The sequence below is a fragment of the Elgaria multicarinata genome, chromosome 2, assembly GCF_023053635.1.
Source record: "Elgaria multicarinata webbii isolate HBS135686 ecotype San Diego chromosome 2, rElgMul1.1.pri, whole genome shotgun sequence".
Lineage (NCBI taxonomy): Eukaryota > Metazoa > Chordata > Lepidosauria > Squamata > Anguidae > Elgaria > Elgaria multicarinata.
The window spans coordinates 131,257,572-131,276,482 of record NC_086172.1 but is presented as its reverse complement, the minus strand read 5'-3'; the positions used below and the strand labels follow the sequence as shown (position 1 = coordinate 131,276,482).

General features: G+C 42.5%; 1 protein-coding gene across 1 annotated transcript; it reads right to left on the bottom strand.

The window, feature by feature from the left end:
• Window positions 1-647: 647 nt before the first annotated feature.
• Window positions 648-18,389, bottom strand: RHOV (ras homolog family member V). The gene is made up of 3 exons (XM_063118862.1): window positions 17,946-18,389; window positions 2,979-3,037; window positions 648-2,134 (listed from the first exon to the last, which is right to left on the bottom strand). The coding sequence occupies exons 1-3, from the start codon at window positions 18,142-18,144 to the stop codon at window positions 1,694-1,696; spliced, it is 699 nt and encodes a 232-aa protein (XP_062974932.1). The 5' UTR covers window positions 18,145-18,389; the 3' UTR covers window positions 648-1,693.
• Between the last annotated feature and the right edge of the window lie 522 nt (window positions 18,390-18,911).

Sequence of the window (18,911 nt, the reverse complement as noted above, 5' to 3'; positions counted from 1 at the left end):
CCCTATGATCTTTGAAATGTAGTTATTCTTCTGTTCAACAGCAGCTCTGTCTAGGTCATTGTGCTAGGAATGGTTCGTGAAATAGTTTATCAAGTACTGTTTGTACATGATTTTACCTCTTTAGGAATGGCTTTGAAATCATTCTTGTATTCTACAGTGTTAAGGGCAGATATTATTTATCCCTATTTTATCCAACAATATCAGGGTGGATTAGAATATGCTCTTGCCTCTTTGTTTCCCTGTAACAGCCCTGCAAAGTAGGCTAGGCTGAGACAGTTGGGATACCCAGTTTAAAATATCTGACTGATTTTTCAAACGTAAGGAACCCAAAAGCAAAGCTCAAGTATCTTGATGCATTTAGCATTTGGGCAGGTGACATTTCATATGCTCACTAACAGAGGGTGACTTGATATTTAGTTGGGATACTTAAAGCCTTGCAGTTGTTTTTGGAGGTTTGCTTGTATTTCCATCTCAGGTCTAAAAAGTAAACTTCATCCTGTCCTTACCGTTAACACAACATCAATCGTAGTAGCTAACCTGATAGGACCAAATTGATCTGATACAAAATGTTTCAGGAAGGGAAAATAAGTTCCACAGGTCAGCATTGAGGTGTGAAGGAGTATGATTTAGAGCAGGTGTTTCTGGAAGGGCATGCTCATTTCTTTGGATAGCACTAGTTGGTGGTATGGTATTGGATAACATGTTACTAAAAAAAGGTATTATTAATGCCCTCACATGGACACCTGGGTCCTTGTGAGGAGGATTGGACAAGAAATATTTAGATTCAGAATTTATGTACTCAAGGGACGATGTTTGAAGTGATATGGTGAGTGCATTCAGTTGGAAAGATTAACATCAGAGCAGGTTGGGCATGTAGCTTTTCCAGGGATAATCCCCACAGTGAGCCCCCACATTCCTGTTGAAATCTGCTTACAGATTCCCCACCACCACCACAAAAAAGCATTAAATACATTTCTCACATATCTAGGCTCATGGGACCACGTCAAAGAAATCATCCCATGGGGTCCAAACATTGCTTCAGAATTAGCCCTTCGTTACACAGGGTTTGTGGAACCATAGGGATCTTTTCACATCATTTTGTTAGAAGGTCTTTTGTCCTTTTAAGGGTGTGCACAAAACTGATACTCCTTTGCACAAAACACCCCTTCTCTACTGTATCTTGTGGGTTTACTTTTAAGCAGGATTGAAGGGAAAGTTCAAGTGATGCTTTCACTTGAGCAGGCCCACATTATTCTGCACTGTCGTCACCCTGGAGAAATCCCTCTATCCTTATCCATGTCTTGAAAATGAGATATAACCCTCCAAGTTATATCTCAGGTTTTAAATCAAGGTTTAATTATGATGTTATGAAGCCTTTGGGAGGTTCTGGAACCTGGCCATGCTTCTTGGATATCTCACACAATATACCTGGTTGTTCTTTAACACTGAACTCAGTATGTGAAACAGCAAACTACCCCTGTTGCTTAAAGGCTGCATGGCCCATCCGGTAGCCTGGTGCTTACATGGGTCCACTTCCTTTCTTCCAGGCAAGTTCTACCATAACCCAGCAAGAGCTGGAGCTCCATGTCACCTTGGCTTACAACACTCCCCATGTCGGAGCCATTAGATAGTCACTTCACTCTCTGTGGGCGAAGGTGTGAGGTTCAGTCCTGGCTCATAGGCTAAACCAGCTTCAGACGAAACAGAAGAATTTCTTCCATCGGCATTTGGAGAGGGTTTTGATCCCTTTGGCTGTCATTTTCTTTTCCTGCTGGGCCTTGTGCTCTACTGCACTGATTATGGCTGTGTCAAAAACCTCCTTCAGGTTCTTTTGAGTCAGAGCAGAGCACTCTACATAAGTCTGAGCCCGGATTTTCTCAGCTAGGTCTTCAGCCTGAGTTCTTGGCACAGGCTTTACATTGTAGCGGTCCAGGTTGATCAGCACGTTGACATCATCCCGCAGGTCAGCCTGTGTCCCCACCAGCACCACTGGAGTCTGAGGGTTGTGAGTTTGTATTTCAGGGACCCATTTCTCTGTAATGTTTTGGAAGGATGTGGGGTTTACAACACTGAAGCAGACCAGGAAGACATCAGTATCAGGGTAGCAGAGTGAGCGGAGGCAATCAAAGTCTTCCTGTAGAGGAAAAAGGAGAGATGTGATTTTTTGTAATGGACACCTACAGCAATAATGATAGCTAGAGGGCTCTCAGAAAATATCCCAACATTGGCTTTTCCACAAAGCTCTACAGCAGGAGTTTTCAGCTTTCATCCCACCCACCCTCCCAGCCAAGAAACAAAGGGTTTCAGTCCCCCATGTGTAACTAAGAGGAAAGAATGACAACTTGATTGCTGATTCCTATACTAGGTACAGTATCAGTTAAAACAACAGAAAAGGGAGGCGCTTTAAAGTCCACTAAAAGAGGGATCCCAGTCAAACAAACAAATAAAGCAAAAGCAGCTACTCTAATAAATGTTTAGGAGGTCTCTCTTGTGGAGCTCATGTCTTCCTTAGAAAGGCCTGCACCTCTAGCTAAAGGTACCTCGCTTTTTAATTTAGAACTCTGTCCTTTAAAAGTTCAGTTCCTTTCAAGTACTAAAGTTCCCAATTCAAATATTACCTCAGACATGAACTCACTATTATGAGGGTATTATTATTATTATTATTATTATTATTATTATTATTATTATTATTATTAAAAATTATTTACTGCGGATTATATCAAAAAACATCTCCAAGTGGTTTACAGAACCAGACATTAGACTATATAATAGTAAATACAAAAACTCATCAGTTAAACTGTTAAAATGTTTACAATGTTTAAAACCAAAGATAAAAACACAACCATAAATAAGCATACTAACTGGACAGTAGCATTTCACTCATATTCCCAGATTTCCATCACCTTCTTCCAGACATCATTCTTGCCACTGCATTTGCATCAGAACCAGAACTGCACACTTTAATTTGTGGCCCTTACCTGTCCTGCTGTGTCCCACAACTGGATACGAAGCGGTGCACCATCTACCAGGACCTGAACTGCAAAGAGAGAGGGGTGGGTGGGGAGAAAGGATGAGTAAGTGCTTATTACTCACATTCATCAACATCTCCCCTGCTTATGTCCCTGGGAGCTCTTTAAACGGGGGAAGCCACACAGTATCACACAAAATGCCAAAATATCCCTATCCTAGTTGTAGTTGAGAAAGTTTGGAATCCAGGAGGAGATGCATTAGTCACTTCAAAGGGGGATCGGTTATACATTTTAAACACTCCCAATCCCCTACAGTCCACATGTGCCAACAAGTTTAACTTGCATTGGTCCATTGCTTCTACCCGCCCATCCATATCATAACCAGGCAATTGCAGGACCAGTCCAAACCATGCAGTCTATATAGCTTCTATCAATGGGAAGATGCGTACCAGTTTTTCCAGGTCCTGATACATCGAATTTCCACACTCCCAGCTGCGTGCTAATGCATTGAGCCAATAGCACAGGATGCTGGCTTGCACATTGTCTGTCTAGATTCCAAACGCACTGTGAATCTCTACATCATCCATTTCAGCACATCCGATTGTGCATATAAAGGGCAGTATCCAACAGTATCCTACACAGAATAAAGCTATGGAAGTGAATGGGCCTAGTTTACATAGGACTACCATTGAATACTGACTAAAACTACAGCTTATGATGACGACTTTCACTGGTTTTCAGCCATCTACTAAATTCTATTCATTTGGGAGTAAAAATAAAATGTAGATAACAATAATGCAGGCGAAGCCACGGAACTCACCAAAACACAACCGCCCTCGCTGATGACATCTCAGTTTGCCAAACTACACTGTACTCAAGAGCTGCAACTGAATTTACTCTTATAATCCATGCAAATGTGCCAAGTGCTTTTTGCTTAAGGATTATAATAATGGCGGGGTTCAGAAAAGGGGGGGAAGAGAGAGAGAGAAAGAAGTCTTTGCAAATGATTCTGATTTAGGTTTTCTCTATTGCTAATACTTAGTCAAACACAACCTGGCAATCATATAATGCAGAACATTAATATCTCCAGATATTTAGATTGGGATAAATACAGTTCATGACTCAAGTGTTTACTTCCTAGCTACCTTTGCTTACATATGCATGCATATGCACACGTGCATGGACACACACACACACACACACACACAAATGTACACACACTGGGCACGTCTAGACGGGGCGATATCCTGGGGATCGTCCTGGGATCGTCCCTGTGCATCCACAGAGCAGAGAGGGATGATTCCTCCCTTGCCTCGGGATATCACCCTACCATTTAATTCCGATTTTCCCCGCTGTCTCGGGATGATCCCAAGACTGCGGGACGTGTGGCTCGCCGTCACAGTTTTGTCCCGGCTCAGGAACTCCGTGCCCATCAGGGGTGGGAGGTGGGTCTTTATTTTTAAAATAAAAGCCTTACTGTTTTGTAGGAGTGCTCCTGCGCTCTTTCCCGATAAAAAATAAATAAATCCAAAATGGCAGCTGCGACGTCCTCTTTCTCCTGGGACATAGCATGCTGCATGTAGACGAGGGGGATGATCTTGCGATCATAAAATTGTGAGATCATCCCCCTCAACACCCCTTGCCTAGACATGCCCACTATCATTTATAAAGGTGCCTAAAGTAAGCTAGGTACCAAACAAGGATAAAATCATAGAACCAGGTCCTGCCTGCAGATGTACAATCTAAGATAACGTGAAGGGAAAGAAGGAAAGCACAAGGGGAGGGCAGTGTGGCAACACGCCATGAGGTAATATTTCTCACTGGAAGGAAATAATGGATAGTCTGCATATAGAGAACCATTTGTGATCATGCCCTAATATCATTATCTGATGCCCTGTTCTGAGTGCCTCCCACAAACTAAGATTCTGGAGTGGACTTTTTCTGTGGTGGCCCCCAAGTAGTGCAACGTTCTCCCCAGAGAGCTGCATCTATCAACTACCTTGTTGAGTTTCGTGTGCCAGGCAAAGACTTTTTTTTTATTTTCCCAGGCTTTTAAAAAAAAACACCACACCCTTCTTAAATTTTTAATGATATGTTCAAGCCTGTGTTTTAAAGTCATACGTTTCCATGTTTAAGCTGCTTTGATATTTATTTCTCTTTTAAAAGTGATTTAATTTAAATTATTGTTACTGCTTTTAACTTCTTTTAATGTGTTTTATCATTGGTTTATTGTATTTGTTTTTTTATTACGTATGCCACCCTGAGAACTTTGGCTATAGGGTGACTCATAAATTGCATGAATGAATAACAAACAACAATTTATCTCTCCACTATTCATAATTTCCCATGCAGACGTGCCCTGTCGAAAAAGCAGCTGTTTGAAAGGCAAGAGTTCTGACTTCTGTTCAGCCACTCCCCTCCTTTGCTGCCACATGAATTAGTTGTTTACTATTAATTGCACAGTGAAACTGCATTGGTGGTGAATTATATGTGCAAGGTTTGCAACAACCCTATTGCATAATTGCAAGGAACTTTGCATGGTAAAACGCCACACACAGACAAACATACACACTTAAATGTACACACACTAACCCAGAAACCTCAGATGCAAACAAACGCCCTTCCCTTATGGGCTTCATCTTTTGTTCACGTTAGTTAAGCCAGTGTAATTCCACCAGTGGCACAAAGATCTGCGACTTAATACTTTTGCAAGCAGGAGATTACTATTATATGAACAAAAATCCCCCAAGATCCACCAGCTTCTCTAAAGTAATATTCACACACCACCAGGCTAGCTGTAGCAGTGATTGGCCCTACAGCAAAAAGGGAACAATACTCTCCCTAACTGCGACTAAACTACCATCAACTCAAGCCAAAGCCAGCCTGCCGCTTCCAGACGGCAACTGGTCCCGTCCTCCTTTCCTCTGCCACCAGGGCAGCACCCATCAAGTGCCAGCTGTTCAAATCACTGATGTTGTGTGTGTGTGGGGGGGGGTCTGGTTGTTGGAACTGGGGTGACAACATCCAGGTATTTAATAAACCCCCATGAGTGGATTTAAAAAACAAACAAACAGCGGGAGGAAGGATTCTTGGCTAGAATTTAATTGTTTGCTTTTAAAATTTGTGGTAAATGTTTCTTAAGGCTGAAGGAGGGTTACGGAGCAAAGAGATGAAGCAGTGGGTTTTCAGACCGTGTTCTAGGAAGCCCTGAGATTGCTCAGGTTATCAGGGGTTACTCAGTAAGAAGGTCAATAGTGGCAAAGTTTTCCTGAAAGACAACTTGTTTACCATTAAAAATCCCCACCCCTTCCCCCAGAGCAGGCAGCCTCCAGGGGCTGTGTTGAAAGGCACATACTCACTGCCTGCAATGGAGAGAGGCCTAGAAAGACTCTGTAGCGCCTGAATATGTTCACAAGAATAGTTTCTACAAACATTGACTCTAGGGTAGCTACTCAGGCATTGCCCCCAAAAGAGGAAATACATCACCAATAACATTTGTATGTGTGTATATACATGCATGAAGACACATATACACATTTAGACATAACTATTATAATTTAAATAGAAATTCATCTTACCATAGTGGAAAAAACTAAGTGACCTCAGTTGATGGGCAGCTTCAAGACTGGATAGCGCATCAAACAGAAGACTTCATAAAATACAGGGCTGTTTTCTGACAGCTTTTCAAACAGAGGACTGTCCTCTGTAAAGTAGGACACCTGGCCATTCTAGTCCAGGGTGGAACCCTAACTCAACACAGGAAAGTAACTCTGCCCCTAGATGATATCATATTACCCTCTTCCTTCATCATCATTAAATTACTTGCTTGCCTAGTCTTCCTAGAAATGATTGGACCACCAAATTCAGAAATTTAACTCAACACGTCAAATAGTGGCTTCTTGAGGGCTGTCATTCATACTCATAAGCTCCTAGGTCAAGACGTGAGCCAACAAACACACAACCACAAATCTGAGGTGTTTTGGAGACTGCCATGTAACCTAGAGCTTCGGCTGTGGGGCGGTATATAAATGTAATTAAATAAATAAATAAATAAATAAATATTTAATCGTGTGTATATCTTTTTCTTAAGATACAATACTAAAATATACATTGTAATTTTCTTCATATTTCTATTGTTTTCCATTAACCCGATACAAGTAAAAAGGTTAAATATAGAGACCCTAAGATAATAATAACCAGTACTTTAAAAAAACCTAGGAATTCAGGGTCACGTTGTCCCAAATTCCACCTATCTTGTCCAGCCCCCTGCTCGATGCAAGACTTCCCAGAACTACAACATCCCCCACAGATGGCCATGCAAGCCTCTGCTTGAAAACATCTAGCAAGGGATAATTGATCTCGAGGCAATTGATTCCATTGCCAAACTGCTCTTTCCATCAAGACATTTGTCCTAATGCTCAACCACAAGCTACCCTCCATTAATTCAAGCCTTGTCTTTGCCCTCTTCTATCTGACAGCCCTTCAGGTATTTGAAGAGTACTATCATGCCCCCCTCCCAAATTCATTTTCTCTTCTCCATATGAAACACTCCTAGTTCCTTCAACCTCTGTAACTGCAGTGGGGTGGGGTTTCCAGGGAAGATGCTCAAGGGTGTTCCTTCGGGGTAGACTGACTAAAAGGCACTGGGGCAGAGGATGGAGGAGACTGAAACAATAACAACCCTTGTATGAGCTTGTGCAAAGATGTAAGCAACTCAGTTGAACTTTCATGGACATTCAGGGCTAGCGAACAGAGAATTCAGGAAGGAGAGGGGCTGGTGATAAAAATAAATCAAGACGAAATGCATCATTACCATGAGTGTGTCAAGGAGGAAAAGAGACATCCTGTGCTAAAAATGACAACAGCCGGTACTTAACACCAACTAGTGAGATTACCACACTTTCCTTTACTCAAGTGGGGTGTGTAGATGGCCTTTATTTTGTAGAGACAGAGTTAATCTTTTCTCATGCTTTTAGATCATTAGCAGATGAAGGGCAATGGCCACAAGCAACTAGCTTTGGAGTCTGGGTGAAATAACTTGCGCTTCCTCAGGGCCTTTCGGTACAATCAGGCAAAGGGGGCCTCTGATCATAAGTTTAGCCTTTGTGTAATACACCCCAAAGCCTTTCTTCAACCTCCCAACGAGGCAATAATAGGGCAATAATAGACGGTGCAATTTGGATGGTCAACTTTTCAACAACAACAATAACAAAAAGGGGGGGAGAGGGAGAGAAAAGGGGGGGATTAAAAAAAGTAAGGGTGCAATCCTATGCATATTTAAACAGAAAAAAGTCCTTCAACTTCCAGCATTCCCCCAGGATTTTATCTATTAAAAATAAATAAAATAAAAGGGTTCACAAAAGAGGTGAACATACCTCAGCGATTACAAATAAATATATTATTATTAAAATATAAGTTGAATTTTAAGCTGCCTTTAATGTGCTGCTTTTAATAATGTATTAGTTTTAAATGTTTTAATCAATTATATGTATTTTATGGTGTTTGCATTTGTGTTGTACCCCGCCTCAATCCAGAGGGAGAGGCAGGTAACTATTATTATTATTATTATTATTATTATTATTATTATTATTATTATTATTATTATGCCACTGCTGCCATAAATGTATTGGCCATGTACTGCTCAATGGCATCTGCCCATTTGGCTCCCTGGACACACACTTCCTTGCATGAAGAAACTATGCATGCTTGCCAACGTGCATGTAGGGGCCCTTCTCATGCACACCCAAACTTGAGGATTGGGGGTGGTGGCATTTGGGCAAGGTAGTAGCACATGGGCTTTGGGGCTAGCCCATGTGTCCTCTCAGCCCCCTCACAATATCCTTAGAACTCTGCCTAAAAAGAAGGAAGTAGGGGCAGCCCTGTAATAGTTCAACGCCTTATAAAAACACACACAGCTATACTGGACTTGTAAAACAAGAGTATGCACAGCTTCCAAGAAGTAAAAATGAACATTCATTTAATGCACCTGCACACATTCAGGAAAGAAGGTGGGAGAATCCACTGCTAAACTCTTTACAATCCAATAGAGGCCAATGACACCCTATTCTAAAGCACAACAGCAGTAGCAATGAATGCAGCATCTGAGAATTAATATTTTTACCAGGTACAAAATATTTCACATTGAGTACTTAGAAAACATGATATCTTCACCATCAGAAGCACATGTGAAAACTGCATGCATCAAATGAAAAAGAAATGTCATTTAATGTTATATAGAAAAGCTATAATGGGGTGTTTTGGAATTGGTGGGAAGATAGATAGATAGATAGATAGATAGATAGATAGATAGATAGATAGATATGAAGACACAGAACTAAATGCTACATTCACAGTGGAAGTTTAATACAATGCTATGGGTTGGAGCCAGACTTAATCATACTTAGAGAGAGGAAATCAATGGGACTTTAGTTAGTCACGACTAACTGAAGCCCCATTGATTTCAGTGATTCTACACTATTTATGACTAAGTCTGGAACTAACTCATAAGTTGTGGAAATTTCTACAGACTACACCACAGAAAGCTCTCATAGTGAAATTATTCTAAGCTATCATGGAAGATCCCACAGTACTTTAAATAGACAGGGAACAGTCTTGATTAAAGAAAGACGGAATGCAATTATCTTTCAGGCACGGGGCAATTAAAGCTGTGAAATGGAAAATAATAATAATAATAATCTTCCTTGCAGTGTAGCCTACACATGAAGGGAAGCTAGCCCCAAGGAAGCCCCAAGATGATGATGACGATGATGATGAGTGGCAGCAACAACAGCAATGCCCCTCTGTGGTAAAAGTATCATCATAATTGAAATCACAGACAAAATGAAGCCTTTTTATTGAACCTCTCCCCTCAAAGTAGGGCCGGCTCTATGTTGCAATCCAGATACAAAGATGATTTGCTTCACCAACAGGACTATGCTGGTGGAGATACAATGACAAGCAGCAGCTGTCATTGTAAGATCAAATGGATCAGGGCCAGCCTGTTTTGCAGCAGGTTGGTGCAATGACCTTTTCCAGAAAGCACTGTGTGGGGGGTGGTAGTGGAGGGGGATAGTTAAAAGCAGGGAGTGGTGTCTCTGAATGGTGCAGCAAGTCTATTTATAGTGTTGGCTTTAGTGAGGAGGGGGGCATTTGGGTTCTGCGTCAGAGAACAAAGTGTCTTGGGCCAACGTTATGGAGCAAAACTTCACCACTTCATGATCATGGGATGGGAATGGGGGGTCAGGAGAGAATGGAGAAAGAAAGATGACCTTATTGAAAGTTAGGGCATTGGGGTGCCAGCTCTGAACTCCCCAACACATTTGGGGCCACCATGAATCATTTGCTTGCCAGTGTGTTGGGGGATGAGTAGATTTAAGGAGTGCTGCAGCGAACAGTTGATCCATGTTGTATGAGTGCAAAAGGGTGAAAAAAGAGAAAGGCAGTGATAGATCAAGGTCATACAATACATCTTCAGCCATCAGAATAGCAGATGTGAAAGCCGTCTCTTCCTTGTTGGCTGAGAAACGGTTGAGTCCATTACCACAACATAACCACAGAGAAAGAAGTGAATCCTGTTCCTGATCAAAAGAGTTGCTCATATTCTGGCTAGATCTTCATGATACTGGGCATTTCCCTTTTGGTGTCTAATTTCTAAGTACTTGCCAACCCCAAATTGTGTTTTGGAAAACAGTTGGCAAGTGGAAAAATCCTAATATGACGTGTGGAATAGATACCATTAGTAAGTGTGGCAGAGCTGAACCTCAAGCCCATGACTATTCTGACCTGTTTTCGTTGCATGTGCCCTCGTGCACGTCTCATTGACCCTGATGCCAGATTTAGTAAGGCAGCTGCAGTTTCTGGACCATTCCTTCCAGCATTGCCTTCTGATACTCAGCTGAGCAGCGCAGACAACCTGGATGCAATGGCACCACCAGAAGGCAAGCCCCGCCCTCCATGAGTAAGCACTGGCCTGGCTGAAGGAGGGAGGAGCTATAGGGAGGGGATATAAAACTCTCCCCCTCATCAATCTCGAAGATACTGGAGCAGCTACCTCTGAAGAGGGATCATTACCCACAATATTTATTTATTTACATTTATATACAGCCCCATAGCCGAAGATCTCTGGGCGGTTATCCAATATCCTGGCTTGGATCCTAAGATAACTTAAAGAAACTCATGGAAGAAAAGTTACCCAACCCTTCTTCTCACTGATATGACCTGTCCACATGCATATATATTGGTTGCCTTCTGTGATAGCATATTTTCATATATGTTCTCACACCCATGACTGGCCTACACACAGCCTGGAAAGTACATTTTGGCCCAGGCGTTAGCCCAATTGCAGAGAACACAGACTAGGCCCTAGTCACTAGGGTAGCCCTCCAATCCATTCAGTGGAAAATAAGAACTTGCATGCACTTCCATGTGCTTTCCCCCCTCTCCTTACCTGGATGAAAGTCCGTGGAAAAGGAAGCATGGATTTGAAAGAACAAAGGGGAAGGAGTTGGGAAGAGAAGTAATAGCTTGGGTTTGACTCATGAATCATGGCAACAGATAGAAGGATAAGAGGGGACAGTGTGAAAAGATGCAGAACTATGCCCCCTTTCAGGACATTCAAACGCGTTTGCTGGGCCAATAACACATGTACTGGTACGAGGAAGTAGATTTGTTTCCACCCCCATCACGACAGGACTGTAGGTTCTTCTCGTCTAAACCTTGCATTGGCCTCTCGCATAAATAATGCAAGAGAGTTTCAGTAAAACAGAAAAGCCGGCTAAACAAGATAGTTTAGTGGGTGACGGTCAATATTTACACATATTACTGACCCCAAGAACAGAACAATGTTTCAATGAGAGGTATCAGTAGCTCTGATCTCAGCGTATACCCACGGGGAATAAAGGCCTAAGTTAGCATGTTTTCACATGATCAGTAAAAACATACCTGAATACAATTTAGGCCTTCATTCATTTAATTCATTCTTTCCATGCCTTTTCAATTATGGAACCCCCCAAGAGAACACACATGGAGGTCCCAGGTGCAGTCTGCCATCCAGGCATGACCACATCCAGGCCTGTTAAGTAACAGAGGAAGCTGCTTTATACTATTGGTTCATCTAGACTGGTATTGTCTCCAGGCTCTCAGGCAGGAATTTTCCCATCCGGAGATGCTGGGGATTGAACCTGGGGCCTTCTGCATGTAAAGTATGTGCTCTACCATTGAGCCATGGCCTTTTATTAGATTCAGCAAAGTGGCTGCATCATGTGCTTTCACATCATGCCCTGGGACCGTGCCCTGATTGTTGCCTTTGTGCAACAGTCACACATGAAACAAAATCCTATCTACATGTGTTCAAAGTGGAGGTGGAACAGGTGAAAAGCCTTCAAGCAAATGCTGAGAGAGAGAGAGAGAGAGAGAGAGAGAGAGAGAGAGAGAGCAGTCCTCCATAACCCACACAGCAAAGAGTGTGCTGCTTGGGGAAAATGCAAACTATTACAATTTGAGCACTGAGAAAATGAGATCTCTCCATAACTGAGCTGAACTACAACCTTGAGGAGACGTCTATTGATGGTGCTTCTTCTATAATCATTAATAAAAGAGGCTGTGGGCGCCAGAGCTCCAAGGCCATAAAACCTGGACACCTGAAATGTGGCATGCATAATAAGGGGACCCTAGAGATGTGTACCTTGGAGTTATTTTGTTTTTAAAATGCATTAATTAATTTTAACGTGTCTCTGCGTTTGAATCCTGCAATACTATCTTCAGATACTTCCCCAGCCAGCATGTAGTTTTGCAGTTGACTTAGTGTGAAGCTGGGGTGTGTGTGTGTTCCAAGGGCCGGTGCCCCCTTCTCCCTGCTGTGGGGCAGACCCTCCCCCTCAAGGGAATGGAGTGGGCAGGGTGCACCATGGCAGGGTGTGTGGCTTCACTCAGGCAGGATGGGCGCAATATGTCCAATTGTTACAGCTGCGTAAATTTGCTTGAAGGCTTCACTATATCAAACTAAAGGCTATTTCAACTAGTAACAAATTGAAAACAAATGTTTGTGCCGTTCTATTGTGGGCGGCAACCCCAATTAAATTTGATAAAGCAAGCTTCTAGCTGAGATAACTTTTTCAAGTTTATAGTTGCTCTGATTTGGGTTTGTGGCTAAGGCCTGTCCATGTTTATAGCTTGGAACATAATCTGAGTTTCCCCGATTTCATTTAGCTGGGCCTGGCAAGCAAAACTAATAATACATCCTTAAGGACACTATTTGAAGTACACACCAGTTTGAGGGAGCCATTGATGATGCACTGAATACAACTGTGTGTGGACATGGGAACCAAATGGCCACTGACCTATGAAAACTCATTGGGTGAGCATAGATAAGCCACTATCTCTCAGGGTTGCTGTTGTGGGAAGAAGAAGAAGAAAACTGCAGATAAGGATGCATTGTATCCTAGCCTAAGTCCTTGAAGTAGTGTGCAAAATAAACAAACATCTTTGGAAAAGAGATTGCAAGGATTGTTTCAGGAGGGCAGGAAAACGTGGCATTTGCAAATTGCACCATGCAGACGCATTAAGCTACTGTTGCCATATCTTGGAAAGCAATTTGCAGATAAGGAAAATCACAATATACAATGGGTTGTATCCACACTTAGGCACGTGCAACTGTGCTGGTAGAAGCGGACTTCCCCACCCTCTGGTCCCCATGCCAGCCCCTCCTTGTTCCTGAAGATGCTACTAAATTGGGGGGGGAGCTGTGGTTTTGGGGGAGCCTCAAAAGCCAGGCAAAAGGACATTCCTAGAGCCTCCTGTCCATGAAAGCCATATCCTGGATTGGACCCCCTGGTCAGCAATCAGGGTACAGCTTTGCCTTGTCTGCCAAAGGTTAGCCGTCTGCTGTGGTGAAGCAAGAGAGGAGCCAAGCCACCACAACCTTACTCAAAACCTTTGCTTGTTTCTACAGCAAGAAAAGTGCTTCTTAAAAGACAGTATTCAGAACGCAAGCTTAGAATTGATTGACTGACCAACTTAAAAACTTTTTTATACCGTCCCTTCATCATAATAGATTACAGGGCAGCGCACAACATACAGCAAAACACAGACAAATGCAACCGATAAAACCTTAAAATAGACCAATGCATAACTTCACTGCCTAGCCATTAGGCAAATGACCACTACGTGTAATATAAAATTGGAGCCAATGTTCACCAAATCACCTGAATATCACATGCTCCAAATTAAACACTTTCAGACATCTTCTGCTTATCTGCTCTTGGCAACTCATTTTCCTAGGGTACACAATGGGAAAAAGTGAAGCGGCCTTACGTCCTGGTCCTACACCTTTTAAAAGTAAGTCCCAGTAATGTATAGCATTTAGAGTGTTCAACCCTCTTCATATACTTTTAATCCTTACAGCAATCCTGTAAGGTAGGTCAGAATAGTGTTATTATCATCCCCATGTTGCGGATGGGAGGTGGGCAGCAAATGAGAGAGCACCAGCTAGTAAGCGCCACTCAAGGCAGAGGTGAGCTTCAAGATGAGAACTTGCTGATTTGGAATTGTTTCTTCACCAATGCCTTAAGCCAGCTCTTTTTGCCCAACCATAACCAGAAGAATAAAAGCACTAGGTATGTATACACTCTAATCCCCCACCTGCCTCCCCCACCCCAAATAGCTCAGTAAAAATTCATTTTATGCATTGCAAGATGACATAACAGCCTTTCCAAGCTATAAAGATGCAGACTTTTGGGAACGTGTTAAAGGGATGACAGAACTTACCCAAAATGATGCCTACAAATCTGTTTAATATGACCAAAGCTCATCTGTTCTTGGTTAGAACAGATATGCATAGGTTTGCAGCCATTCCTTTCTAATGCCCTCCCTTTCCACATTTACACAAAAGTAAATCTCACTGTGTTCAATAGGGCTCACTCATGGTAGTGTGCATAGGATTGCAACCTAAAAGGGCAGGCTATGATCACAGCAATTAGGACAAATCATCCCGTGGCACCATATGGTGACCATATGGAAAGGAGGACAGGGCTCCTGTAACTTTGACCGTTGTATAGAAAAGGGAATTTCAGCAGGTGCCATTTGTATGCATGCAGCACCTGGTGAAATTCCCTCTTCATCAAAACAGTTAAAGCTGCAGGAGCTATACTAGAGTGATCAGTTACAAAAGAGGGCAGGGCTCCTGCAGCTTTAACAGTTGTGATGAAGAGGGAATTTCACCAGGTGCTGCACACATACAAATGGCACCTGCTGAAATTCTCTTTTTTGTGCAACTGTTAAAGCTACAGGAGCCCTGACCTCCTTTCCATATGGTCACCCTATATACTGAAGGCAAAATTATTATTATTACATTTATATAACGCCCCATAGCCAAAGCTCTCTGGGTGGTTTACAAAAGCCTCCTTCCTCAGAAACTTTTAGTCAGCATACTCTTCATTGTTCCTACATGAAGCCTGGTATAATCGCTAATTCAAATCCTCAGAACCAGAGACACACATTCCAAAAATCTTTCCATACCATCTCTCCCTGCTTCCCATGGCAACTCCTCAGAATGGCCCTTCTTCAACCTGCCGCCCTCCTGAGGCATTAGGCTCCAACAGCGCATGTCTTGGGTGTGCTGGCTGGGGATTATGGGAGTTGAAGTCCAACACACCCAAAGGGCATCAGATTGGGGAAGGGTGCCTCAGAACTTCCTTCCGAATTAAGGGATAAAGATCCCCGCCTGCCCCTCTCTCAAAAGGAATCTCTTTGCCCTGGAGCAATTCACGGGCAGTACCAAGAGAGGTTCTCACACTGAGCCCTTTTCTTCCCTCCTTACAAGGCATACATCTAGACTGACAGAAACTCCCTTGAGGCGGAGACCTTTTGACTAATAGGCTTTGAAGAGCACTAGGAGATTGGGATGAAGGTCAGTGACCACCATATGACAGGCAAGAAGATTTTGGCACTCTTGGGAGCAGTTATTATAATAACAAAACTACCCTATTTTTAAATATTACATTTTAGATTTATTTTTTTAAATGCACACAGTTCCCATCTTGATGAATTCTCATAAATCCTCGAGATGAAATTAAGAAATAAATAGAGATAAGTACAGCACTAGAGATCTATCAGCACTATCAATTAAAAAAAGGGGGGGGTTGTACCATTCCTGAAAAATGAACAGATTGAGAGTGAAAGACAACCATTTATCAAGAAGAAACATACCACAGGGTAGTTACAGCCACATGGTAAGCTGTGCTTTCTCTATAAGCTGTCATATCATCTGACTAACACATAGGGGTCAAAATATCAGGCACAATTTTATTCCATAACAACTACAGGTGTTCCTTTAAGAGCAAACTTTACCAGCCTACTGCCCTCCATCTGTGTTGGGATACAACTTGCATCATTCCAAAACCTGGTTGGGGATAATGGGGATTGTAGTCTAACACATCTGGAGAGCACCTGGTTGGGAACATAAGAAGAGCCCTGCTGGATCATACCAAGGGTCCATCTAGTCCAGCATCCTGTTCACACGGCCAACCAGCTGGCCAAGGGGGACCCACCAGTGTGGCTGACATAAAGCGTGCTCTGCCAATTAGTAAGCCACCCTTCTGTATTTATACCACTCTTTTTTGGCAAGTAACCCTTCCTGCACTTCCAGTTTCATGCCTCATCACATGACCTGCAGTGTGGGAAGCTGATGTTTGGACACGTAATCAAGTCTGACATGCTGTTAGAGTTTCATCCTAATAAATGAATTACTTAATACTACTTCAAATGTCATACAACAGTCTCTTCCTCCCTATATTTTAACTGAAAATGCAATTTAAATGTAGTAAGCTCTTGAGTTTTACTTTCCCAATTAAAAACACCCAAAACCAGTCAGAGTAGATGTCTTGATGGTGTACAGTTAGGTAAACGAGAGCATTACCACCCATGTTTCGGGTGAAAGGCCAAACCTGTTTCATTTGTGACCTCTTTTTGAAGGTTCAAGAAAAAGGTGTATCTATGGATTTTTCTTCTTCTTTCAAAACTTCTCATCAATATTAACACTGATTCAGTATCACTGGGGGTTAATGGTGGGACTTTAAATATTTTATTACGCTGCAATCCTGTGCACACTTTACCTGGGAGTAAGTCTCATTGAACTCAATGGGTCTTGCTTCTCAGTAGGCATGCAGAGCATTGTGCTATTAATGCAGCTGGTTTTATCCTGGTTGTACTTTTTATATTGCATTTTGTATTTGTGTTTTTAAACTGTTGGTTGTTTTATTATGGTTTTAATTTTTGTGAATCGCCCAGAGAGCTTCGGCTATTGGGCGGTATGAAAATGTAATAAATAAATAAATAAATAAATGCAGCTGGCAAAAGGATACTGGCAAATTGCTTCCCATTCAGAGCCTTGCCACCCATTAGTTGATTACATGATATGGGGCTCTGAATATTGGCTAATTTTGATAGCACTAAATAGCACCTTAACTAAAGTTGCGAGCTCAAAATTGCACAGAGAAGGGAGTTTGTCTGAAACAGAGATCACATATCGGGTTGCTATTTCCCCCACTTTAAGGCTCCCATATGATGGGGGTGGGGTGGGGACACAGTCAGTAGGTGAAGTTTTTCCTGCATCTGCCTGCTGGGAAAAGCTTCACTTGTTGAATTGCTGCTTGTCATTGCTACATAGCAACCCTGTCGGGAAGGGAAAAATAAAGCTGGCAATCCTTTACCCACTTTGGAAATAAGCCCCATTAAAATCAGCAAGATCTTACTTTCAAATAAACATACATAGGATCTGGTTGCCTGTCACACACATGATGTATTTATGTATTTAATGATGGAATTCGTATCCCACCTTTCATCATCAATGGCCTAAAACCATCACCATGAGCAATAAAATATAATTAAACAACAACAGCTAACCAGAAAGGTAAAATGACCCTAGTACACTCCCAGCCCTGACAGGAAGGAATGAACTGTTCAGCTTCTTGCTTTGCATACCTGAGAAGGTGTCCAGTGCCGTTGGCTGGTACTGATCTGGGTATCCATTTGTGGTGTAGCTCACAATCAGGCTGGTTTTGCCCACAGCCCCATCTCCGAGGAGGACACATTTGATGCCCAGCTCTGAGCCGCTGCCTCGGCTAGGAGTGCTGCATCTTCGCAAGGTGGGCGAGTAATCCAGTATCTCCTGGGGGGGCATCGCTCGAAGAGTGGGAAAGAGGGCAACTTGCGTCCCTCTTTTGAAAAAGTTGCATGAATTGAAACAAAAAATGTTGCCGTTGATTTCTTCTCCTTTTCTTCTTCTTTCAAACAAGAAGCCTTCAAGATGCTCCTAAGGATGAAGAAGAAACGAGAGCAAAATGTGGGTCAGTTCCTTTGGTTCCCACGCATAGTGGCAGTTTCTGTTTCTGTGGGACTGCATCCCTCAGGTGTCTTGAAGCAGGAGGGAGAGAGAGAGTTGCAACAGAAAGGTTTGTATTCTGGGAGGGAACCCTCTTAACTTTGCATTTAACTTCCCAGACCTGTATGGAGTTTTTAAAAAACCACAACCAGTGTGATTTGCATGGGCCCACCTCCTTTCCTTGTAACTTGATTCTGCTTCAGAGTGCTTGAACAAATTCAAACCTCCTAGCCTTCTTAAACATTGCCTTGCGCTTTCAGAAAGGTAGCGCTACTAGTAAGTGCTGAGGACTGAGGATGGGTGGACAGTTGAAGTGCTTTCTGGCAGAAAAGGACAAATGCAAACCAGGAACTCTGGGTTCTACAATGTTTTCTTGCCAACTCACTTTTGAAGCGACCACCTTGGAGAGGAAGCTGCCCAGTGGAGTTATAAAGGATTGCAAATAACTGAATGCCCAGGTAGTGGGGCTGTTGTGATGGGGTCATGTCAAGAATTGAATGAGATGAGAGAGGGGGGTATTTATTTAGGGTGCAATCCAATGCATGATTAGACAGAAAAAAGTCCTC